The sequence below is a fragment of the Ursus maritimus genome, unplaced genomic scaffold, assembly GCF_017311325.1.
Source record: "Ursus maritimus isolate PB19 unplaced genomic scaffold, ASM1731132v1 scaffold_8, whole genome shotgun sequence".
NCBI lineage: Eukaryota > Metazoa > Chordata > Mammalia > Carnivora > Ursidae > Ursus > Ursus maritimus.
The window spans coordinates 62,121,260-62,146,603 of NW_024426996.1; the positions used below are offsets into that span (position 1 = coordinate 62,121,260).

Below are 25,344 nucleotides of genomic sequence, written 5' to 3' on the forward strand. Positions count from 1 at the left end.
ATCAATTCTCTGTTTATAGCTGTGGAAAACTGAGGCCCCGAGGGATGGAGTGACTTACCCAGGATCCTGTAGCAAAGTTGAAACCAGAAACCAGGTCTCCCCACTAGATCGTGAGGTCCCCCTCCCCACATTTTACACGAGGAGAAAGGTCTGGAGGGGATCGTGTCATTTGTCCAAGGTCAAAGAGCTGGGGAGGCACCGGGAGTCTGCTCTGTACCAGGTACCGTGCCAGGCATGTAATTACACCATACTGCTTCCGGAATGAGTGAGTGTGTCCTTAGTACCATTCTTCATGTGCCATGCAGCTGTTGCCCACAGAGAAGCTCATTAGATGCAAATATTCAGCATTTTGTCATTGCAGCTTATTTATCTTCTAATGGGTAAAATGCACTCACTGTGCTTTTTAAGGAAAATTTTGCCTCCATAAAAATATCTTCCAGATGAAACAACAATCCTAGAGTCTTCAGAGTATGCCATTTCCTTCCTGTGTGAAGCAAGAGTGTGGAACTGGGAGTCTAGAGGCCCAAGTTCTAGACCTAGCCCTTCGCCCCCAGCTGAGTGACCTTGGCCAAGTCCCCAGATGCCTCCTGTGTAGAGCAAGGAGGTTGCATTAGTTTAGTGGTTCCCAACTGCGCTTACACCAAAAGCCTCTGCTTAGAAAGATTCCTTCAAACACCAATGCTCTTGATGAATGAGCAAGTTGTCTCCCCACTTTGTAAAAGTTAATCTTAGATCCATAACTGTAATAGCATTTGGTCAGAATAATATAGTGGAAGAAGGAGAGATGCCTCCAGCCCCTAATAGTTCATGTTAACATTTAGTCTGCATGGTTTTGTCTTGGTAAATGGATGATTTCTTCCAGGCTCTGAGAATATTGAGAGCAGTTCTGAGAGCTCCAATCCCACCTTGATGGAACATTCCTAACCCGTTCTAGGAAGTCTTACGATCCACTTGGCTAAAAGCTTTAGACAGTCCTCTGGTTCTAAAATTCTTAAGGGGGTAAATCCTACCATCTTCCTCAGGGGTAAATATTTGAAGTTTTATGTACGAGTCAAAAGCAAAGCTTGTTTTGAAGAATGTGGCTGGCAACCATCATACTTCAAACTGGGAGACTGGCTTAGTCTGCATTCTTTTCAACTGAAAGAAGCCCTGAAACAAGGATTTAGGGTTATGCCACTTATTTGGGAGGTGATGTGAGAAGAAGGAAGGGGGACAGGCGGGAAAAAAGGAAGCCAGGTAAGGGGTATGACTGAGTGGACTGGTGCTGTGCACAACTGGGGTTCAGTCCCATGGACAGGCAAGAAAGTGGGGTTTCTCCCCACCAACTCCCACCCCCTGCTGGTTGGGGGCTGCTGCTTGGAGTGCATTCCCTGGCAATTCTGACTCCTCCCATGAGTGTGCAGTCAGAGACCCAGGATGCTTCTGCTGTGGGGGAACCATCTGTTGGTGACCTTAAGGGTAATGGAGGAGATGCCAGCGGGACACCAATAGCTTTTCTGCAGACACTAAACCAAAAGCATCTCACTGTTGAAAGTCATAACAAATATCCATCCATTCATTCAATAAGTATTGGTTGTTAGGCCCTGTTCTAGGTGCTTGGATACATCTGTGAACAAAAGGGACATGGATCCTGCTTTTGTGGAGTGTAAATCCCAATAGAAGATGGAAACACATAATATATGTGATAAATACATGAATTACACACAGTATTACAGAATAATGTTCACAATAAATGTGTAAACTGTGCAATGCGGGAGGAGGCTAAAGGGGATTGGGGGTGCCAGGTTCTCTGAGGAAAGATTATGTTTTTAAATGGGGAGATGAGGGGAGCCTCTTGAGAAAAGATTTAAAGGAGATGATGGAGGAGCCATGGAGAAATATGGCGGAAGAGAACTCAAGGTGGAGAGAACAAATTCCTTGAGGTGGAAACATGAGCAGGTCTGATGCATTCCTGGAGTAGTGAGGAGTTCATTGTGCCTGGAGCAGAGAGAATAGGAGAGAAAGTAAGAGGACATGAGGTCAGAGGTCAGAGGTCAGAGGTGGTAGAGGTCGGATCATGGAGGTTGTCCTGGGCCTTTGGCTTTTATTGCGAGGCCAACAGGAGGCATTTCTGAGAGAAACAGGGACATGGTCTGCTTGCATTCTGACAGGATCCCTCTGACTAGTGTGTGGAGAATGAGTGGCATGTATTAGTTCTTTGTGCCACAGAACAAATAACCACAAAACCACTACATTACCAACAGCTGAAAACAACACAAGTTCATTGTGTCAGTTTCCTGGGTCAGTCCAGGTATGGGTTAGCTGGGTCTTCTGCTCAGGGTCCCACCAGGCTGGAAGCAAGCTGTCGTTCGGGGCTATGATCTCATCTGAAGCTCTGGGTCCTCTCCCAGTCTCACTGATTGTTGGCAGAGTTCATATCCTTGTGGTCGCAGAACTAAGATCCCATTTTCCTGCCAGCTGTTGGCTGGGAAAGGCTCTTATCCTGGAGGCCACTCTCAAGTCCTTGCCATGTGATCCCCTCCACAGACAGTTAGCAACATGGCTATTTGCTTCTTCAAGACCAGAAGGGGAATCTCCCTTACACTTTAAATCTCTTCCTTTGGGAAGGGCTCAGTCCCTTTAAAGAGCTATTCGGTAAGGACCTACCAAGATATCCCTGAACATCAACTTATCAGTAACCTAATCACGGGCATGACATCCACCATATTCACAAGTCCTGCTCACACTTGGGAGAAGAGTACACAGGGCCATCTTAGGATCTGCCTGCCACAGGGTACAAGGATAGAAGCTGACAGTTCTTTTTTTTTTTTTTTAAGCTTTTATTTATTTATTCGACAGAGATAGACACAGCCAGTGAGAGAGGGAACACAAGCAGGGGGAGTGGGAGAGGAAGAAGCAGGCTCCCAGCCGAGGAGCCTGATGTGGGGCTCGATCCCACAACGCCGGGACCACGCCCTGAGCCGAAGGCAGACGCCCAACCGCTGTGCCACCCAGGCGCCCCTGAAGCTGACAGTTCTGTTAGGAGGCTGTCATTATCATCCAGGCAAGGGCAGATGGTGACTTAGACACTGATTATAACAGCAGAGTGGATGGAAGATTTCAGAGTCAGGTGTTTGGACAGTAGAGGCCATTGCTTTCCTGTCGGGTTGACTCTTAGGAATGAGGGAAAGAGAGGAGGCAAGGATGATGCCAAGGGTTTTAACCTGAGCTGAAGGTGGGAGGGAGTTGCCATCTGCTGGTGATAAAATCACAATCCAAGGGAGTCACGCCACTCTATGCCACCAGTAGTGTGAACCCCTAAGAAGCCAAAGGGAAAAGTAAAGGTCAAGGAAGCCAGGTGGGGGTGGGGCAGGACACATTTTAAAAAGGTCTGGAAATCACTGTGGTGTTAGATGATGGGAAGAGGGTGTTCCGCAGGGAGAGGAGGAGGGCAGAGGGATGGTCTGAGGGGCATGAGTAGATCAGTGGGCTAGAATGGAGGGTCATGTGGATAAGCAGTATGGGAAGGTAGGCAGGGGTGAACCTTGGAGGAAGCTACGGCCATGATCCTATACAATAAAGAAATTTAGTTTGAGAGAAGTATATTCACAAGAGATGACATAACAACCCCAGCAGGTGTTTACTGTGCAGCACGGCGTTAGTTTGCCAGGCCTACCATAACGAAGTACCACAGATTGGCTGGCTTCAACAACCGAGATTGATTTCCTCACTGTTCAGGACGCTAGAAGTCCAAGATCAACGTTATGGGCAGGCCTAGCTTCTTCCAAGGCCTCTCTCCTCAGCTTGTAAATGGCGTCTTCATCCTGTGTCTCCACAGTGTTCCCTCCCTGTGAGTCAGTGTCTTTATCTCCACAGCTTCTAAGGACACCAGTCACACTGGATTAGGACCCGCCCTGATGTCCTCGTATTATCTTAATCATCTCTCTCAGACCTGGTCTCCAAATACAGTCACCTTCTGAGGTGCCAGGCGGGGGTGGCGGGGTGGTTAAAACTTCAACGTACGAATTCTGAGGGGACATGATTCAGCCCACAATACCTTCTATGTTTGTGTAATTGTGTTAGGCATTCTGGACACTGGAGAACCCACTGCCCTTACTTGTCTTCCCTTTCCTTGGCCGGAAGCATATCCAGGAGGCCAGGCCTTGTGGGACAGACTGTGCCAAGTTCATGGACGCTCTCGGCCATCACTCTTCATCACTGAAAGCCACTGTGTTTGGCAAGAGCCAGTAGGGAGTTAATGGAGAGCCCAAATGAACCGACAAGTCACGTGTTTGGTGAGCAAAAAAACCCCGCAAAAAACCAAGAGTGACCCTTTTGGGATTCTCAGTCCTCTGCCTAACTTGTTCCCCGAAGCCACAGACCAATGTTCAAAAGGCAGGGGCCAGCAGAAACAGAGTCCTGCTCTCTTGATTACAAAAACCAAATAATGGTTTTGTGCTCGGGTATTTTATATCTGTAATGTGAGTCCACATCAAGTGGGAGCACAAATAAAAATAAAAAATCGCCATTTTAGACGGCAGATTCCGCTTACTCTGCAAGATACATCACCAGAGCTGCCATTTTCCTGGTAATCTCAAAACCAGACTTCAGTTATATTTTTTTTAAGACACAATTGTCTTCATTTGAGCTTCTCGGAGAGAGTGTGCCCCTCTGGATTTTCACTCAACTTAGCCAGGGCAGCCAGCCGCATGCCCCTTACAGATGTTTACCCAATACTCCAGCATCACATTTACGACGCTTAAGCGGCTCTGATGTATTCCAGGGTGCATATACTTCGCGGGAAAGTTCAGAAGTTGGCAACTCACGTTTGCCCACATTGATTCCGCATCGGCCTTAAGTGAACTGCTCTCTCTGATACAAGCACGCTTGGGTTTTTTTTTTTTTTTCTCCCCTCACAAGTCAGTGTCTGTGATTAGAGGTTGAAAATAAAGGGGCTATTTTAGAAAAGAAGCAAAACAAGTTAAAGGTCAGCCTGGGGTTCAGAATCCTGCCGTCGGTTCCTGTTCCTTCTTTGAAGGAAACTGAGTTAACTTTGCTAAGTTGTAAGACATTTCAACCCTAGCTCATTTGCTCACACTGCACAATCCTTTAGTGAGAAAATCTTGTTGCAGTAAAAGTCTCAACCGACAGAGAAATCAGGAAATCTCATCTATTCAGAACCACGCAGAAACAAAAAGCGAATACCAAAAAAATCCTCGGGGCAGCCAAAATGTCACAAAGCCCTTACAATTCATCCATACCAGAGCTTCCAAATCCACATTAAAGGCATTTACTTTCATTTGATGCCAGACTCCAAAATTTTGGCTAACTGCTTTCCAATCTCACTGCAGACTAGAAGCAACAAATCGGAGATGAAGCCAGAGCCTGCTCTTTACAGCTGTGAGGCCCGGCAGAGATAAGGAACACAGAGGAGCCAGAAAGCTCACGAGCACGGCAGGTACGTGCCGGACTCCCGGCAGCCCCTCAGGCACAGTGTATGGTAACAGTAAGCCCAAGTCAGAAAGAGACGGAACTATGTTGAACATCCTTTATTTCAGGGGGAAATGACATGTGAAACACATTTCAAAAAAGTAAAATATAAAATTGAGCGGTGTCTGGGTGGCTCAATCAGTTAAGCATCAGACTCTTGATTTTGGCTCAGGTCATGATCTCAGGGTCATGAACTAGAGCCCCACATCAGGCTGCATCCTGAGTGTGGAGCCTGCTTAAGATTCTTCCTCTCCTCTGCTTCTCTCTCCCTCTGCTTCTCTCTCTCTCTCTCAAAAAACAAACAAAAACCTATAACTCCTTAAAATATAACATTGAGATGCCCTAGTCAAAACTCTTTTGGTTGCTTTTGACAAAAACCCAATCTAAAATGGTGCAAAAAAGGAAGTTATGAACAGTATTTATTAATCCAGACATATCCTTGCTTCAGACACATGGATCCAGGAGGTGGAAACAACAGCATCAGGACCTGGCTTCTATCTCCTGCTGTTTCCTACTCCAACAGTGTTAGTCTCAGACCAGCTCTAACCTCATGGTGGCAAGATGGCTGCCAACACCTCCAAATCTGGTGAAAAAGACACCCTCCTCTAGTCTGACCATAGAAGCTAACCGGCAAGATCAACTCCAGCGAGGCCTGATTAGCCTGGTTTAGGTCACGTGCCCAATCCAGAGCCAATTCCAGGGGCCAGGAGTTTGCCCAACCTTCTGATTGGCCAAAGGTGGACCACGTGCTTACTCCTAGAGTGCGGGGTAAAGTTAGTTTCACAAGCAGGAAGATAGAATCAGCGGGATGAGCCAATGCAGAGTGGGGATGGTGGTAGTGAAATATTTCCATGAGAGAGCTGGGTGCAGTTAACAGTACCAGGGCAGGTAACACGTGTAACTGTCTAGGAGATCCTAACTGTCTAGGAGATCCGGCGTGCTTCCTCTCTGAGGCTCTGGGTGGAATACTTTTTACATTCACAAATGATTGTGACCTAGGACTTTTGTATTTGAAAAAATGATCGCGACAATATAAACTGATGGTGACTCTAGAGTGTTGAGTTACACGACTGAATTCCCTTTTGCACCATTTCGGGTTTGGTTTTCTGTCACTTGCATCCAAAAGGGTCTGGACAAAGCATCTTTTTTTTTTTTTTTTGCATTTCATTTTAATTATGTATGCTCACACAGAGAACCGCAGGAAGAGGAGAGGGCTGCAAACTGTTCCCCAACTCTCAGGAGGCGAAGCGACCCCTCCTTTCTCCCCAGTGTGTTCAGATGCTAGGAGTTTGGGAAACAGCACTTAACAGAGATGCGAAGGGCACCCTGCAGCTTCCCATCAGCTGGGAAATCCTCAGGGAGGGTAAGCGAGCTGCCATTGCCCCGGGACCCCTTCTCCAGGGAAGCTGGCAGGGAGTTCATGCCCCTCTTCAGGAACATATTCAGTGGGACGCCCCGGCAGGCTCCCCAGGGGCTCCCCTAGCTTCGCACACCCAGGGGTTGCTAGTGAGCTGTGCATCTCCTTACCAGCAGGCAGATCCACTGCAGATGGCCTCAGGCACCGCGCAGGAGCGGTCTGGGAGAGTGAGCTCCCCTATCCACGGAGTCCTGCCCAGGGCTAAGAGCCGGGTGTTCTCATCGGCTGGTGCGTCAGGGCAGAGGAGCCCGACGCAGGCAGGGAGCTCAGCTTGCTGAGCACATAGGACTTCTGGCCATGGACTGCTGTGGACCTGAGAACATCAGCTTCAGCCTCCAGCTCAGGGCTTTTCAACCTACCAGGGGCGAAGCTCAGTTTTTGTTTCTGAGTACCAATGCATCGTGGACCTGCAAAATACAAGAAAATAAGGAGGGCATGTATTGCATGGTGCACTGGGTGTTATACGCAACTAATGAATCATCAAACTTTACATCAAAAATCCAGGGATGTACTGTAGGGTGACTAACATAATAAAAAAACATTAAAAAAAAAAGAAAATGAGTTTCATCAGACATTTTTAAAAAGCAAAAAATATGAAATGCAAGCTGATTCAAAGGATTAAAAACTCGTCTGTTGCACTGCCATTAATCTTTCTAAGGCCTTCTTCTTTGTATCTGTACTTCGCTCTGTGGACAGGGAACAGCGTCGCCCTGCTGCGACCACTAGGGTGATGAGCCCTGCTCTGGGGCGAGCACCCTGGCTTTGTTTTAATGTTTGCAGACCACTTCCTGCTTCTAATGCTCCATGTTTATCAATCAAGGAGAACTTAACAGCTTGACATTCTGGGGTGCCTTCCCCCCACATGGTCCGAAACTGCCGTTCCCTTCATCCGTTCCTCCCTCATTCTTTCAACTGATTGTTCAGTCCATGCAAACACTACTGAGCGCCTGCTCTGTGCCAAGCCCAGGCCGGTGGTGCAGAGGGCAGGCGGAGCCCATGGTTCGGGTGTCTCCCCGCACGCACCTGCACCCCGGCCCAATCAGCTCCCAAAGACGGGCTTAGTTTTGCTGAGTTCACACCCTCCTAATCTAGCCTCTGCTGGCCCAGGCATTAGGCACTTTACATACAGTGTCCCTCATGTCCCCAGCAGCCCTACGCCACTCCTAAAACCACTGCTGCTTCCACCTAACAGGGTTCTCTGGAAAGCTTCCTGAATTCCACTTCTTCTTCTTCTAAATCAGATTCAACTTGTTTTCCTTCTAAAGCCAATCTCTGCACCATCTTTTTTTCTTTAAACCTTAAGTATGACGTCCATTTAGAAAAGAATGTGAATTTGTACAGCTCAGGGAAGGAGCCAAAAACTCAATGCACCCATGGAACCTGCACCCAGATGGAAAAATCAAACCTATCAGCATGGTGAAGATGGCCAGTATCACTTCCCAGGGACTAACCCTCCCCCTTCCCAAGAGTAGCCACTGTCCTGACTTCTAACTGGACGGCTTAATTTACCCTTTTATTCGTCTAAATGGAATCTAAAAGTACTCTTGCGACTGGCTTTGTTTATTCAGCATTGTTTGGGGGATTCACTGTATTGTTCATTCTCGTTGCTGTATCGTAGCCCACCATGTGTATGTATCACAGCTTATTTACCCATTGTACTGTGGACAGGCATTTGGCTGCTGTGAACATTCTGGTACATGTCTATTGGTGAATCTACAAGTGCATTTCTGCTGCATCAGGAATAGAACTACAGGGACACAGGGTTTGTGTATATCCAGAAGACTCTCTGAACATCTTTAAAGGCACTTCTCATGTTCCACATTATTTCAACTTTATGTGTGAATTCACTTCATTTCCCTTACTAGATTATACGTGGTTCTTAACTGAATAAATACGGTTTGTGCCCTGCCTCGTTTGAACTTGAGGGGTCTAACATGAACACAAGATAGAAAACTGGAGTAAGAAAACAGAAAACTAAGTCAGGGGGAAGAAAGGATAAAGGGAATGCGATGGCCCCAATCAACTCCACAAGGGCTTAGGTACTTTGTAAAAAGCTGGACCACAAATGTGGCTGAGCTTCCTGTTGGCCAGTACAAAGAGGGAAACAAGTTACACACACGAGGTTCACACGATAAATGTAGTGACTGCTGGGCAGTGAAGCTATTTCTGGTTCTGAGAAGTAAAACCTGTCAGCCTGAGCCTTCCTAAAGAGCATATTGTTCGACCCTGAAAATGAAGGATCCAACAACTTCATTTTGGTAACAACAACAAAAAATCCTGTATCTCCCTCTGCTGATAATCTCCCTTAATGTGGACATGAGAAAGCACAGTTTACTATAAGCAACTGTTGGAATAGATGCAACCAGATTACAATTCTCAAGACATCTGACTAAACCCAAGAAAAACAACTAGACTCAGAGTATCATCTAGGGACCGTTAGGGGGTCTCTGAGACCTTCTCGAGGTCTGCATGATCAAAACTATTTTTATAATACCACTAAAGCTTCTTTGCCTTTTTCTGTTTTAGTTTCAGAAGTAGAGTTCAGTGATTCATCAGTTGCATAGAACACCCAGTGCTCAATACATCAAGTGCCCTCCTTACTGCCCACAACCCAGTTACCCCATCCCCCCACCCACCTCCCCTCCAGCAACCCTGTTCGTTTCCTAGAGTTAAGAGTCTCTTATGGTTTGTCTCCCTCTGTTTTGATCCTCATTTTTCCTTCCCTTCCCCTACATTCATCTGTTTCCTTAAATTCCACGAGTGAAATCATATGGTATTTGTGTTTCTGACTTACTTTGCTTGGCGCAATACCTTCTAGTTCCATCCATGTTGTTGTAAATGGCGAGATTTCATTCTTTTTGATGGCGGAGTAATATTCTATTGTGTGTGTACACACACACACACACACACACACACACACCTTCTTTATCCATTCATCTGTTGATGGACATCTGGGCTCTTTCCATATTTTGGCTATTGTGGACATTGCTGCTATAAACATTGGGGTGCATGTACCCCTTCCAATCACTGTTTCTATCCTTTGGATAAACACCTAGTAGTGCAGTTGCTGAGTCATAGTGGTTCTATTTTTAACTTTTTGAGGATACTCCATACTGTTTTCCAGAGTGGCTGCACCAGTTTGCAGTCCCACCAACAGTGTAGGAGGGTCCCCCTTGCCATTTTCTTTTTTTTTTTTAAAGATTTACTCATCTGAGAGAGGTGGGGAGGGGCAGAGAAAGAGAGAGAATCTCCAACCAGGCTCCCTGCTGTGTGTGGAGCCAGATGCCGGGCCTCCATCCCAGGATCCTGAGATCATGACCTGAGCCAAAACCAAGAGCTGGTCACTTAACTGACTGCACCACCCAGGCGCCCCAGCTATTTTGCCTTTTTTCCTCTCATCTTCTTATGAGTGTGTACAGTGGAGTTTTCCACAGCAACAGATCGAATGCAGAAGCAGATTTTAATTACAATCTAACTGTTAAAATCTATTATGCCAGAGATTAAAGAAATTTGCAAATTATTTTTTATCCTGGAAAACAAATTTTTCATACAAAAATATGTCATATTATTCTATATAGGTTATTGATATTCTTGAGTAAATTAAGATTTCGCTTTAATTTCTAATATAGTACCTGCAGGTATAACCCACTTTGGGTGCTCAAAAAATTTTAAGAGCATTAAAATTAAGAGCAAAAAACATCCTGAGATCAAAAGTTGGGGAACCACTGATCCATAGAAAGATTTCCCGAAAAGGATGTTGTTGGTCACTAGACCCAGAAGATAATCCATGAAAAATATTTTGTGATCGAATACATTTGAGAAATGGTAACCCTCTCTCGGAAATCACCAAACTAGAAGCAAATAAGCCGAGTTTGCTTTAACTCTGTGTTTCCTAATTGTATCTGACCAAGATCCCCTCTTCCGAGGGCTTTCACGTTCGTCCTGGAGGCACACCTGGGCACCTCGTGGATGAACTCCAAGGCCTTCAGTCAGTCCCCAAGTGGAACATCTCTTACAACCCGGCTTTTGTCGAGTGTGGGCAGCACAGTCTGACGTGACAGCTCTGACAACACGAAGACGATCCTTTTATAAACATCAAGGCAGCTGAGCAGGACAGAGAGTTCCTTTATTTCTGCAAAGAGGTGTACCAAGGGCAGGGTCAAAGCCGGGACAAAGATCCCACTGAAGAGTCGAAACGGAGTCTGTTCCATCTGGCACACAGGCAATCGAGGTCCCAGAGTTCTCGACGACATCTTCCAGAGCAGATGGTACACGCGCTTGCCTCCGTCATAAAGAAATCTCAATTAAGCACCCACAGAATGCCAGACTTCAAGTTACACAACTTCCTGGTGCCCCCTCCAAGGAAAATAGGGGCCAAATATACCCTGAATGAGTCAACTTCTTTTATTGGGTTATTAACCGTAAGTCAATTAAATGTTAGGGAATGTCTACCAAAAAATGATGCCTTTGGTTATGGGACCATCAGTCTGAGTTCTTTTTGATAGTAATTACGTAACTGTGTCAGTTGTCTGTTAAAGCGAACTCCCAGTTCACAATAATAAACTCATGTCATCAGGCAGCTCATCTCAAGAGAACCCACAGTAATGTGCAAGGCACTCTGGGAAATCTAAAAATGAAAAAGAGGTGTCTCTTCAAAAACATATAATCTAGTAAGGGGCCAGAGAGAGCACCGGAGAAGAAAGTATTCCCACGCTCATCTCCGCAGCAGCTGGTGAGGTGGCCGGTGGAGCCCTGCAACCAATAAGTATCTGTCTCAACAAATCTGCTCTTTACCTTTAAAATGTTTGCTTGTACACGAACTGAGAGACACCACCCAGCCGAATATCTCATCAAATATTATCCAAACAGTGCTTCTTAGTGTGACTTCACGAGTTTATATAGGATTTTCAAAAAAAACTTACACCATTGTGAATTAAAACTAGATCCTTTTAATATACATACTCCCTCTGTTAATTCAACACTGATTTCTATCGTGCGCGCACAGACATCTGGTTGGACTCGCTTCCTGTTTACTTATTTCCCAACATGCGGCAGCCTTCGGCGAGATGGCGAAGCTGAACTGGTTATTGTTAAAGAGTACAAGGTACCTTGTCCTCGGAGTTTTATCAACTTAATGCTTCCAAGAGCCCTGTGAGGCTGCTCGGCGTGCTGGCTTGTCACTGAAATTTCCCGTTTGGAGGATGGCAAGACAGACCAGGATCTTCCCAAGTCTCCTGGCTGCTTGCATTCACATCACAGCTTGGCTGGGAAAGCGGCAGAGACTGAATAATGAGTAGATCTCCTCCAAACACAGCTGGGTGAGAGAGCTTCATTTTTAGACAGTAAAGCGAATCGTGAAAACCTCCCTAATGGTGTGGTTTGCTCCAGGGTTCTTTTGATACTTAAGAAGGGAAATATTAATCCTTGTGCACAGTACTCTTATTTTCAGCTTTATAGAGTTTTCTTCTCCAGCCATCCTTCTGTAGTGAGGCAATTCATTGTACTTGCGGCAGAACGGAAAGCATGAAGACGTCTTTCATAATCGAGGTGGTGATGGCCTTCTCATTTCCTGCCAAATGGATCAGACCACACTTTTAACCCTATAGAAAGAAACATGAATCAAAACAGGATTCGCTTTTAAACCTCCTACCACTTCCCTCAATTGCAAACAAGCAAAATGACATCAGAATTGAGCTGTGCAATTTCCATGTAGTCTGAGACAGCGCAGCCAAGCCGCCGGCAGCCTGGGATGCTATGGCTGGGTGGCCATGGCCGCCGTGAGAGACGGAAATGGCTCTGAAATTGCCCCACAATGGGAAGCTGTGTATCTGGCCTAGTCAAAATATAAATAATAATAATATTAAAAAAAAAAAAAGAATGTTGCCCCAGATTACAACGGTTTTGGTTAATAAACTGGAAGCCTCTCCTTCTCACCCAACTGGGATGATCTGAAAGTAACTAACCATTCAGCCACAAGGGGAACTTTGGAGCTTCTGTAATAAAGCAGAATCCCACATCAATTAAAATGGCTCACAGGTAAACAGCCCTTTTCCCACAAGGGCAGGGTTTACTAGGTGCTTGGTAAATCGGTCTGTAGAACAATGATTCACCCTCGATATTCAATCGCACATTTGTGACATGTTTATGCCCATTTATCAAATGCGCAAGAGGAACGTGCAAACTTGCAAGCATATTCCGGGGTGAAATACTAAAATGAAGTCTTGGGGTGACTTCTACAAAATGGCAACTTCTGTGCCATGAACAGCACAATCAGCAGCTAGCCTCCGCACTCCAAAGATCTGTGCCACTGCAGGGCACGCACGCGCACCCCACCCAACGCCACAAACGCGACTGTTTTGATTTCTGAGTTCACCTGGTGGCTGCACGTCTTCTTGAACAACACCAGCTCGATTTATGGCTTGCTCCTTCTCTGAAAAACACAACAGAAAAACTGCTCTTTACAAAGGTAGGGGGTGGGTCATGGTGGTAGAAATCTTTCTATTTCTGCGGGACAATGACATGGGACAATTCGGAAGCGATATATACTAGAGGCCAATACTCAAAGCTCTCAGGTTATGGAAGTTAGAGCCTACAGAGCAGACAGATTGGGTATTTTCAATACGAGCAAAGAAAGCTGTACTTCCAAAGAAAAGCTCCCGACTAACATCTTTTCTCGGTGATCTCAGCATTTTGGAAAGGCAACAAAACAACAGAAAAAGAACAATTTTGAAAGAGCTGGTGGGCGGGATATTATGAGGGGAAGGCTGCTGAATTGAAGGAACAAGTACAATTAAGAAAACGATGTAGTTTCTATGTCTCAAATGTGCTCCGCTGAAGGACTAGACCCAGAGCTAAATATGCTATGTTTTTGATAGGAAATAGAGCAGAAAATTAATCTTTGGGTGGGAGGCTTTGGTTTGGATAATTGAAGCTTCCCTAATTGATTGCAGGTGCTGTGCCAATTAGTAAGCGCGTTCCAGCTACAGCAGCTCAGCCCATCTCTTTGGAGATGTCCAACAGGCGAGGGCCAAGAGAAATTGGGCATTTTATGTCTGTGGGCTTCAAGCGTTCTGACACATCTTTCTAAGTGGTTTAGAATAAACCCAAGGTCTGTGAAAACAAAGACTTATTATTTTAAGTATCTTGACAAACAAATGGCGGCTTTTCAGGGGAAAGACTTGGAGCCAAAGGATGTTTACTACTAAATTATAGTAATTAAATGTTGTAATCAGACCTTTGTCTTAATCAGGCTGCCAGTGTTTCTTGAAATCCACATTCAGCTCTTATTTAATATTAGGCCGTCTCCTTTATTCCGGCCCCTGGATTCTCATAAAGTTACAAGAAGCATAAAGGTACAAGAAACAGGGACTTGCCAAATCGAATATTCATTGAACTTGCTTCTCCAGTGATGTGACAGAAAGTCAATCCTAAGTGGCCTACCTGAGAGTTTTATCAATGCTAAGTTTAGCTTTGGCAAATAAAACACTAGGCAACAGGGATTATGTGAATCTTGATATCTAATTCTAAGACAGACAGAGGGAAGACACAGCATAATGAAGCCCACTATAGGCAATGGCCCAATGGTTTCCCTGGGCCTCTCTGAAAAGTAGCAGGTAAGAGAGAACGAAGACCCTCAGGACCAAGCTATGCCAAAAGGCTTCTGCCATCTACAGTGGATAATGGAGCTCTCCAGTGTCAGATTTTCTAAAATAACTCAAAAGGTGATCTCATTTCCTAAGACATTAAATTCCTGTAGAATTGAGCCCTACCATACTGTCAACATGTAAGTTATCAAAGTACGGATGTGTCTCAAATAAGCTCTTAGAAAATGCCCATGGGAGCGTGGCTGGGTGGCTCAGTCGGTTAAGCAGGTGTCTGCCTTCAGCTCAGGTCATGGTCTCCAGATCCTAGGATCAAGCCCTGAGTTGGCCTTCCTGCTCAGCAGGGAGTCTGCTCTTCTCTCTCTCTCCCTTTGCCCCTCCCCCACTCATTCTCTCTCTCTCTCTCTCTCTCTCTCTGTCTTTCAAATAAATAAATAAAATCTTTTTAAAATAAATAGAATCTTTAAAAAAGAAAGAAAGAAAGAAAGAAAGAAAGAAAGAAAGAAAGAAAGAAAGAAAGAGAGAGAAAGAAAGAAAATGCCAATGGGTGCAAGACTACACTGCCCACTGCCACTGATGGTGCCAGGACAAAAACAGATACGATTTTCCATGCCTAAAAGGTCCGTTTGCCAATATTATGGAAGAGGTGAGGTGTTGTGGTTGTTGTTTTTTAAGATTTTATTTATTTATTTTAAAGAGAGAAAGCACGGGCACACACAAGTGTGGTGAGAAGCAGAGGGAGGAGGATAAGCAGACTCCGTACTGAGCACGGAGCCCAACGCAGGACTCCATCCCACGACCCTGAGACCATGACCTGAGCCGAAATCAAGAGTCAGACACATAACCAACTGAGCCATCCAGATGTCCCTGGAAGAGGTGAGTTTTTAAAAAAAATAATCAATTGCCAGAAAGCTTTCTAGCCATGGATTTAAGAGAATCAGACAGCCTGGTATATTGAACACATTCTCCAAGAGGCGGGGACTGCGAAGCTGGACACTGGCAGACTGCCAAGCACCAAAGGAAGTTGACTTTTGATAGCAAGGACAGAATGTCTAATTGTATCCTAACCTCTCACAGTGCAATGGAGAACCAAGGGAAGAGAAAGGAATCCCTGTCTTCACACTTTTCTTGCTAATTGCTAATGAGGTTCGAGAGAAGCTAAGGATTTATTTAAAATAGACCATAATCTCTTCATAATCCTTGTCCTTATGCAACCACCTCATTTTTTTTTGGCTTGGACAGGCAATTTAAACCGATTTGCTGAACTAGTTCCTATCAAGTGATAACCGGTATTAGCAACCTATCTACATCCCCTGGTTCTTTAATCCATTAATGTTTCATAAATACTCTAAAGCCAAAGCAGTCTTATATAAATTCACGATATGACACAAAGGCACTTTAAAATTTGTGAATGCGGACTATGCGAGAAGGAAAACAAACTGGTCCCTCGGGATTTAGCAGTATGTCTTGCTGAAGTTGACAGTAAGTTTCTATTTTGCTATCATTAGAGAAACAGCAAGTGTGTCTATAAACCTCAAGAAAAGGGCAACGCTGAAGTCAGAGGTTTAAGTATGCGAACAAATCAGGATAAGCTAATTACTACTGACTTTTCAGTAGTGAGCATGTTTCTATCAGCGGTGAAATGATTAAGACGCAAACATGCCGTACTGGGCTGGAGCTTCGTGATGCCGGTTAGAAAAGGCCCCACGCCAGTGTCTCAGCAAGCCCGACTCTGCCCCCTGGTGCTAAGGCAGTGGTGTGATTTGTAGCTTTAATTAAGGATCGTTATCTCTAGTCAAAGGGCCAAAGTGTTATTATGAAAACTGGTAATGCATGTGGGCGGGCTGATTCTCTGCCGGTAGTAACAGAATCCACCTAATAATTTTTAAGTCTCTGAAAATGAAAACATATCTTCATAGTAAATGTCCATACTGTCAAACAGCTCTACTGCGTGACTTGTGACTTCGACATTCACAATCACGCAGCAGAAGACAGTGTTCCCCAGGGCCCGCTGACAGCTGACTGGCTGAGCGTGCTCGGGTGGAGGGCCAGCAGCCAGAAACCGAGCAGCAGGTGCAGAAGGTCAGGACCTCAGCACCCTGCCCAGTGAGAAGACCCTGCCTCAGGACCCCTCCCCGCCACCTCCTCTTGGCAACAGACAGTTAAAAATAAAAGCAACTCCAAACCTGAAGTAATGGGACAAATGGCAACATGTGAGTGTGGGCTGTATATGAGATAATAGCATTGTGTCAATATTACAGTTCCCGGCCTGGCTAACTGCATTGTGGTTATATAAGAGAATGGCCTTGTTCCTAGGAAATCCATGCTGAAGTGTTTGGGAAGGAAAGCTCACAGTGTCCTGAACTTACTCTCAAATGGTTCAGCAAAACAACAGAAATAATTACCCATCTATGTAATTCTGTATGTATATGTGTATGTATGTACGCATGTATGTAAAAGTCTGTAACACAGCCCAGCATATGGGGGAAAGCAAATGCGGCAAAACGTTCACTGGTAAATCTAGGTGACACATATATGGGGGTTTATTGTACTATTCTTAGGTCTTTTCTGTTGGTTTGGATTTTTTTTTAATAACTGAAATATACAACCGCAAAACAAGTTTTTAGGACGTCCTTATACTTCCTTGTGACTGTTCCATGATGATTACTTCAAAGTATCTTTTTTTAAACAGCAAATAAAAAAATTAAAAATTACTTTTTCAACGTTCCCATTTCACTGCTGTTGCCTGGACACGTACTCTGTCTGCCTACAGACGGGGTCATCCAGGACTGGATGTGCCCCAGTGCCCAGTTGAACCAGCGGCAGAAGGGACCAAACTGCCATGGTGGCAAGTGCGAACCAGTGGCTCAGGGGGACCAAAGGGCCACTGGAGGCACTGACTCCTCCCAACACCAGAAACACTTGTGCTTCTTCACCAGAGAGTCTGGTTGAACCCAGGGAGCTCCGTAATGCCAGTTAGACAATAAGACTTTAGTCTGTCCCTGTACTGCACTGGACTCTCCAGTGAAAGAAATTAAAAAGCATATTCTAGCACCTGGCATGGGATAGGGAAAAGGCCCTCCCGAGGTCAGAAGTATTCCTGGGTCAAGCGATTTCTTCCAACCCTGTTCCAGTGCCGTACAACAGACTTCCAGCCGGGGGCAGCAGGTGCAGCAGTAAGAGAACGTGACCGACTGGGGGAGGACTAGGTCCCCTCACGACAATCCCGTGCAGCCTTTCCCTCCGCTAGTAAACACTCTGTGCTGTCTTCAAGGCACGTGAAACAGGGCATCATTAAGTAGCAGACAAGGTCAGGGAGTTAGGCTCTAGTGTCCACCCAGCAATTAACGTGCTCAGTGGCTCTGGACAAGTCACCTAAGTGAGGGGACTGAAAGAGCACGGGTTTTCTGGCAAAACTCTTGGGATTTGATGCTTCTGCACATCTACTTAAAGTTAAAAATGAACAGGATCACCGAACATGATCCAATTCTGTCCATCTCACAGGCTGGGATCAAATACATGTTATTTTTAAAGGCCATATTCAGGATCACGGTCTAGTTCTAGGCCACAGAGCCAGACTGAGCTCCGAGCTACAGCAGCTGTACTCTCCCCGAAACGTGGGCTCTTCCAACAAACCACACTGTGCCAGTAGGATGAAAGCTAAAAGGCATCATCTGGGGTCCCCTCCAGGAGCACGACGGAACTGTCCCCATACTTCCGGCATGGGATCGCTGACCACCAATGCCAATGCGGTCTCCTGAGGGCTCATTTTGGGACTCAAGTGTCACATGTAGAACTGACCTTGTCATCCCTGTTAACACCTAGGAAAGTCTGGCTGAGTTAGTGGAAGAGCTGAAGATCACACGACATGAAACCCAATAAGGCAGTCTTGTCAGAGCGGCCTGCCTGCTTTAAGGTACGGAAGACCGCCTTGATTTTATTTTATCTAAGCAGACTTCCCCTTCTTTCTTGCTGCCGCTGGGCTTATTCTGGCAGAGACCCTGTAATGGAGCTGTCCCCGCACTCCCCGTGCCCGGGCTGGCCAACAATACTCAGGCTGGCCCCGCTGAAGGGCCCGCACCGACCTGACACTCGGACCCGACATGGTAACGTGGGCTCCTCCCGAGCCAGCCCACTGGCCCCACTTCTCAAGGACTGGATGTCTGGCCTACCTTGCCCTGCGCTTCCAAGAACTGTGGCCTTCTCCTCGGTCTGCCCAGAGTCCTGGGGAATACAAATGTATGAAGGATGGTCGGGAGAGGAAGACCCAGGAGAGGCTAAGAAGGAGTGGCTGAAAGACAGGAGCAAAAGAGCAAAGGCAAGAGGACTGGCAGCGGGGGTGGTCACGGAAGCTCAGGGAAGACAGTGTTTCAAGAAGAGTGGGGGCTGTGCCTCTCACTCACAGATGACTGCACTTCCTGCGTTACAATGAGAACGGAAGTCATCACCCGGAAATGCCCACAACTTCCCAACACCGAACCTCTATTTAGCTGCATCCTTACCTGCCCTTCCTTCTGAGCCAGTGGAAGAGGTGTCCTGCCTTCGGTCCAAGGCTCTCCTCCATCTGATCTCAAGATGCCCTACCACCTGTCACTCTATGGATTATCTTCATCCTTCCTTGTCCGGACACCTCCTGGCTGTCCCACCCCTCCCTGAAACAAAACTCTCCCTAGACCCTCTGACCTGCTGCAAACATACTCTATCATTCTCCTCTACATACAAATACCTTTAAGTAGCCATTCAGTGGAGCAGCGACTCTCTGCCCACCACCAAACCACTGAAAGCATTCTTCACTAGATAACTCTGACCTTCACCTTCTTTTTCATGAATTCACTGAATATTCCCACTTCTAATCTTTCTGACTCCAAGAAGCCCAAGCCTGCTGGCCATACCCCTTTTCATCAAGAGTTGTCTTCATGGGACTTGCGACTGCAGTCTCTTCTGGTTTTAACCCTCTTGCTCTGGCCGCTCCTTGTCTCCTTTGATGGCTCCTTTCTTCTGATCGTGTGCTCTTCCAATACTGTGTTTACCAGTGTTCTGTCCCAGGCCAGCTTGTCTCTCGCGGTTTCCCAGTGCCGCCCTGGAGCCCTTAGCTCCGATGGCTCTGCCTCCCACCCCGTGCTCATCCAGCGCCCCATCCAGGCCCCACCTCTAGTTCCAGCTCAGGCCCAGTACCTCAGCTGGAGGTATCCCACTGCCTGTCCGCGATCTCCACGAGCACATCCAGATATCCCACTGCCTGTCCGCGATCTCCGCGAGCACATCCAAATTGTCACTCTCCTTCATCTCCTTCCCTCACCCTGTAGAGTTTACTTCTTAAATACAGCTCCCCAATTCAGTACTTCTCCCCAGTCCTATAACCACCACTGGTTCGGGCTACAGTCACCTCTCCCTAGTCTCCTGTGACCACAGCAAGTACAGCCTTCCTCTATCCGGAAATCTTGCTGACCCCGAGTGAGAGGGAATCCGATCACCTCACTCTTCGGATTAAAATACTTCCTTGAGCCTCCACTGGCTAGACACTGGGGACAGCAGAGGGCTGTGGAAGTGTTTTAATCAAGCAAGCAAGATGATCAAATACAAAAAACAAATGGCACGACAACAGCCACAGAGAAAACTGGAGTTCTAGACATTTTCTGACAAACAAGAATGAATTTTGCCAGTGACAACCGCTCATGAAAGAAATATTATCAGATGCACCTCAGAATGAGGAAAACGGACAATAGAAAGGAGTGAGATGTAGGCTCGGTGAGTAAAGAATGTGAGCAAAGAGAAACAATCAGTGACAGCACAAAACTCTGCCAGTACTAGGTGACTGGGAAGGAATAAATGCACAGAGGGGCGTGTGGTACAAGGACCAGGGCATTCTCCTCAGGTCTTTGTATATTTCCTAGGAGGATAAAGATATTGACGAACTTTAAACAGTAATCCTGAAAGAATAAAAATAGAATGTAAAACTTTCAAAAGAATAGAGGAGAAAACGAACTTGAAGTCGCAGAAACGGAGGAAAAAAAGGAGTTATAGAAATAGAAGATTTCTAAAACACAAAGTAAGATGCAAATAAATATAAATATATCAGTAAACATATATGAAAATGAGCTCAATCCAACAGTTAAGAGAAATTATCAGATTGGATTACAAAATCCAGTTTAGGCTGGTTATGAGATTTAAAGACAGATGCCAAAGAGCACCTGGGTGGCTCAGTCGGTTAAGCATCTGACTCTTGATTTTGACTCAGGTCATGATCTTAGGGTTGTGAGATCGAGCCCTGCGTTGGGCCCCCACTCTGCGGGGAGTCTACTTGTCTTCCTCTCCTTCTGTCCCTCTCCCCAGTCTCTCTCTCTCTCTTTTTTTTTTTTTAAAGATTTTACTTATTTATTTGACAGAGAGAAAGAGCCAGAGAGAAAGGGAACACAAGCAGGAGGAGTGGGAGAGGAAGAAGCAAGCTCCCAGCAGAGAAGCCCGATGCAGGGCTCGATCCCAGAACGCCGGGATCACGCCCTGAGCCGAAGGCAGACACTTAATGACTGCGCCACCCAGGCGCCCCCCTCTCTCTCTCAAATAAATAAATCTTTAAACAAGAATATTCTCTATTGTGTGCACCTAATAATATGGCCTAAAGATACCTAAGTAACAGAATTAAGAAGTTTGGTCTGGAATTGACATACACAGAACTCTGTACCCAAAGATGACATACACTCACTTTAAGCGCAGAAGGAACATTTCAAAACGGACCTGTACTAAGCCACAAAGCAAATCTTGACCAATCACCAAAATCATATAGCCTTCATTCTTTAACCACAAATGCAAATAAGGTAGCAATCAGCAACAAAAGGGCAACCAGAAAGACCACTGTGGCCACTGGGTAGAGAATGAGTTAGTAGTTGGGGCCTGGTAGAAGCAGGGAGACCGGCTTGGAGTCCAAGGAGAAGGTGAGGGAAGTGGGCTGGATGACGGTGGGGACAGTGAGATGGACAGAATGCTCTTACCATCTTGGCCGGTTATGTACCCCGGAACCTAACGCGGTACCAGGTACGCAGCCATCGCTAAAATCCGGGTTATAAAAAAATGCAAAAGAAGCTAAATAAATACTAGCTCAAGTGCTGAAACGAACTGCAGCTCTATCCTCCCAATAGACAGGCCAGGCTTTCGTGGCCCGGTCACCAATACCTCACCTGCCGGGACCCCAGTATACTTCCAGGTCAGCCAGCCCTGCTTAAATCTCCTTGTCTCACACTCCTGTCCTATGGCTCCTTATTTTTTAAACATTTTTATGGAATGCCTAATATAAAACTGTACCAGGTGTTTCCACACACCTGTTATCTCATTTAATACACCCCAAAACCTATAAATTGAGTCCTGCAAACTCCACTGCTATGGATGAAGAAATAGGCTGGGCTCAAGGAGGTTAAGTAACTCGCCTTAAGATCCTTATCTAGGAGGGATTTAGACCCTCGCCTGCCCTGCTCCCCCTTCTCACCCCCTCAGAGACAGTACGGTGCTGTGGTGTAGTGACTGAACACACTGGTTCAAATCCTAGATCTGACTTATCGGCTGTGGGTCCTTGTATAGGTCACTTAACTGTTCCATACCTGTCTGTCCACATATAAAATGGGGGTGATGATCACACAGCAGCTACAACAAATGGTTATGAAAACTACATGGGTTAATATATATGAAGTGCTTGGGATGCATGGCACAAGCCCACACCTTCGTCATCTGATCTGGACGAGCAAGTCTCCACCTCGGCACCATGCGCATCCTGGGGGGCTGTGCACCGCGGCACTTTGCAGCATCCCTGGCCTCTAGCCACTAGATGCCAGTAGCACCCTCACACCACCCCACTCCACCCCCAGTTGTGACAGGCAAAAATGTCTCCAAGATAGAACCAAATGTCCCCTGGGGGATAAAATCATCCCCAGCAGTGAGCCATTGTTTTAGTCTTCATAGTGGACACTTTTCCAGTGGGATCCAAAGCAGAGCCCCTTGTCCTAAATTCTATTCTAGATGCCCTAAGAAGATAGCCTGGGGCACGGATCCAGTCAGGATGATGGAACGAGATTATGCAGGGATTCACACCACCCTCTGTTTACCCCTACGTGTGGCGCATGGACCTAGGCTAGAAGGCAGAATGCACAGAGGCCATTTCAATCCTGGATGATGAAAGAAGCTACCAGGAAATGTGAGTGTGTACTTAAAACACCCTGCCTCCAGAAACCAAATGTTGTAGCATTTGTAACGGGCAGAGCATTTACACAGAGCTTTTGCCTTCAAATCGCCAAGCTTTCAGCTTCTGCTAATATTCTCCAGGGGGCAGGACTGGCCCTCTTCCATCTTCAAGATGATTCAGGTTTCCTGGAGAACAAAATGAGCCTCTAATGCCTAATATTTTCTCTCTGACAGATGGTTTCAGATGTATCAAAGTGCTAATCCTTGCTGAGGTATAGGTCTCAAGGAAGGAGAGTTTGGCTTTTAGAATGATAGAACTTGAATGATTAAGGAGGAAAATTACTCCCAGGATATTCACCATTGTCATGTGAGCAAACCGCTTAAAATGAAGGAAGACAGCAGAATCTGAAAAAAGATCTGAGGAAAAACTCAAAAACCCAGGTTAACAGTTTAGGTTTGAAACATTTCCGCTCAAAGCTGTCTCTGGGAGTGGAAATGAAGTGCAATAAAAACACCTTCAGGCTCAGGATGATTAGGGCTCCATGTGCCTCCCTCCAAGATCACCATTCCCAGCTTCCGTGTGTGGGAGACGCCCTGCACACACAGGCCAGGGTTGGAGTATTTGCCTTTTAACTAGCTGTGTGACCTAGGGCCCGTTATACAACCTCTCTGGGCCTGTTTTCCCGCCTATGAAACGGGCATTAATACCTACCCCAAAGCAAGGTTGTGGACATTACAAGATCCAATGTATACCTAACCAGACACAGTAAGCGTTCCGCGAATGCCACCTGTGAGCACGAACTAGTATTTAGTGTCAACCTACTATGTGTCGGCTGCCTTCGTTACCACCTGTCTCAATGGAGGCTAAACGGTCTTATTTTACCGATTACAAATATCTATTTATAGACAAGGATGCTGAGAGTACGAGAGATTCACACTTGTCCACGGTCACAAAGCCGCACACAGCCGGATTCGAACCCGGGGCCGCCTGACTCCCGAGCCAAGCTCTTTCCACGGCCCCACAGCAGGTGCGGGGCGGAAGAGAGGGGGGGTTTACTGAGACCAGGCCACCGCGCGGGGTCACAGGTCACTCACGGTACTCCTCCAGCCTCATTAGGGGCCGGAAATAGATAGGGTAGAAGGCGGCGCCGATCAGGGAGATGAAGCTGCCGAAGATGAGCACGGTGCGCAGGTTCCGGGACATGGCGCCGGGCAGGGGGCCTGCCCAGACCGGCTGAGAGCCCCGCTCGCTGGGTGTCCCGGTTCGCGCCGCGGGACCGTGACCCCGCTCGGAAGAGGCGGAGCGGCTTTCGCTTCCGGGCCTTGGAGGCGGGGCGGGGCGAGATAGGGTGGGGGCGGAGTCGGGGCGGAGCTACGGGTGGCTGGAGCCGGGAGGGGCGGGACCTCGGTGTCGCTCACCGCTCACCGCCCCCCTCCCCACCCTCCACCCCGAGCTCCCTGGTAAGGGGTTGCGCTTGCCCGGAGCCAGCGGCGTGGTGAGTGGGGTTTTGGCCCCTGCCCTGCGCGCAGCCCCCTCGGTGCTGCATTCTCCTGACCTCTTTGATCAGCCCCTCCTTTATCAGCCACGCTTTCTCATTCTACCCACCCCTTATTTGATTTTAGTGACTTTCTACCGCCAGCTGTGTGCTCTCTGTGGTTGGCTGATTTAATCTTCCTATCAGTTGGCCCATTTCACAGGTCAGGAAACCCCGGCTTGGCCGCAGGGCTTTGGACTAGTCACTGGGCCTGCTTGAAGGCTGTTGGAACGGATGAGAGACAAAGGGGCAACTCGCCTGCCCCAGGATGGGCTGCAGAGGGCTTCTAAACCCAGCCACGGGGACTTCTGGACCAAGACTAGAGGGGGAGGAGCGTTGTTTCAACGTGCAAGCTACAAGTGGATTTGTTCTGACTACGTTTTTCTATCCCCCTCTCTCCGTTCCCTTTGCTGAATGTCTGGGTTAGAATGAGGATGGAGAATAAATAGGGTCCGTGCAAGGCAGAGAGCCATCGGCCAGTCCCATTGATGGGACCCTGGGGCTTTGCCCTACGGCCTGTGGTGGGGACCACTGAGAATAGACATCCTCTTCCTCTTCCTATGATTCCCATCCTCCATCCTTCCGAGTGCGCTCTGGGGGCATATGAGCTACCCAGAGGTATTGAGCAGCTGAGATTAAGGTTCCTTGGGCCTTCACTCAATCCTTTATAAATAAGGATGCTACCAGCAGCTGGGGGCCGGGGAGCAAGAGGATATTTATCCTGACCCCAGCAGTATTATTTAGTCTGCAAAAGATCTACAATCTTTCAGAAACGGTGTGGAAAGCACAGGTTTCCTCTCTCTCTGTAGTTTTGTAGTTGAGTCAAGCTACTATCTACCTCTGTGCTTCCAGAAGCATATAAATCAGGTGTTCGATCTGTCGGCAGATTTATGGACTATCTGCCATGCTCCAAACACCAGGCAAAGTGCGACAAGGGACACCAAGATGAATAAGACGTGACCCTTGCTCTCCGGGAACCTGCCACGTGGATGAAGAGACAGGACATCTACATAAAAAGATAACTAATGAACCCAGTGCAGCTTGTTGCCAATGAGTGATAGGGTCCTGCGGGCTGCAGAAGTTCAGTGGAGGAAGACAGATGGCTATTGGGTGAGGCAGCGGCTCCTTGAGGCTTGCAGGAGCTTGTTATGGT

The 25,344-nt window shown here is 46.8% G+C and overlaps 1 protein-coding gene across 4 annotated transcripts; it reads right to left on the reverse strand.

The window, feature by feature from the left end:
- Nucleotides 1-5,515: 5,515 nt before the first annotated feature.
- Nucleotides 5,516-23,961, reverse strand: SMIM20 (small integral membrane protein 20). Of its 4 annotated transcripts, XR_005833489.1 has the most exons (4): nt 23,752-23,891; nt 13,260-13,316; nt 10,841-12,486; nt 5,516-7,293 (listed from the first exon to the last, which is right to left on the reverse strand). XR_005833489.1 is itself a non-coding variant. In XM_008685864.2 (3 exons), exons 1-3 carry the CDS (start codon nt 23,858-23,860, stop codon nt 12,382-12,384), a joined length of 240 nt encoding a protein of 79 aa, XP_008684086.1. In that variant the 5' UTR covers nt 23,861-23,961; the 3' UTR covers nt 10,995-12,381. The 4 variants fall into 4 exon arrangements, 1 of the variants encoding a protein (XP_008684086.1); XR_005833490.1 differs by lacking the exons at nt 5,516-7,293; nt 23,752-23,891 and adding an exon at nt 19,380-19,544 and having other exon boundaries at nt 10,995-12,486; XR_005833491.1 differs by lacking the exons at nt 5,516-7,293; nt 23,752-23,891 and adding an exon at nt 18,660-18,678 and having other exon boundaries at nt 10,995-12,486.
- Nucleotides 23,962-25,344: the final 1,383 nt, after the last annotated feature.

Bases quoted from the DNA above. Each gene is read 5' to 3' on its own strand.
- SMIM20 (XM_008685864.2), bottom strand. From the start codon at position 23,860: ATGTCCCGGAACCTGCGCACCGTGCTCATCTTCGGCAGCTTCATCTCC. The intron at 13,317-23,751 runs GTGAGTGACCTG...TGTGTTTTTCAG, and splicing joins AATGAGGCTGGAGGAGTACC to AGAAGGAGCAAGCCATAAAT. The intron at 12,456-13,259 runs GTGAACTCAGAA...TCCATTTGGCAG, and splicing joins AGAAGACGTGCAGCCACCAG to GAAATGAGAAGGCCATCACC.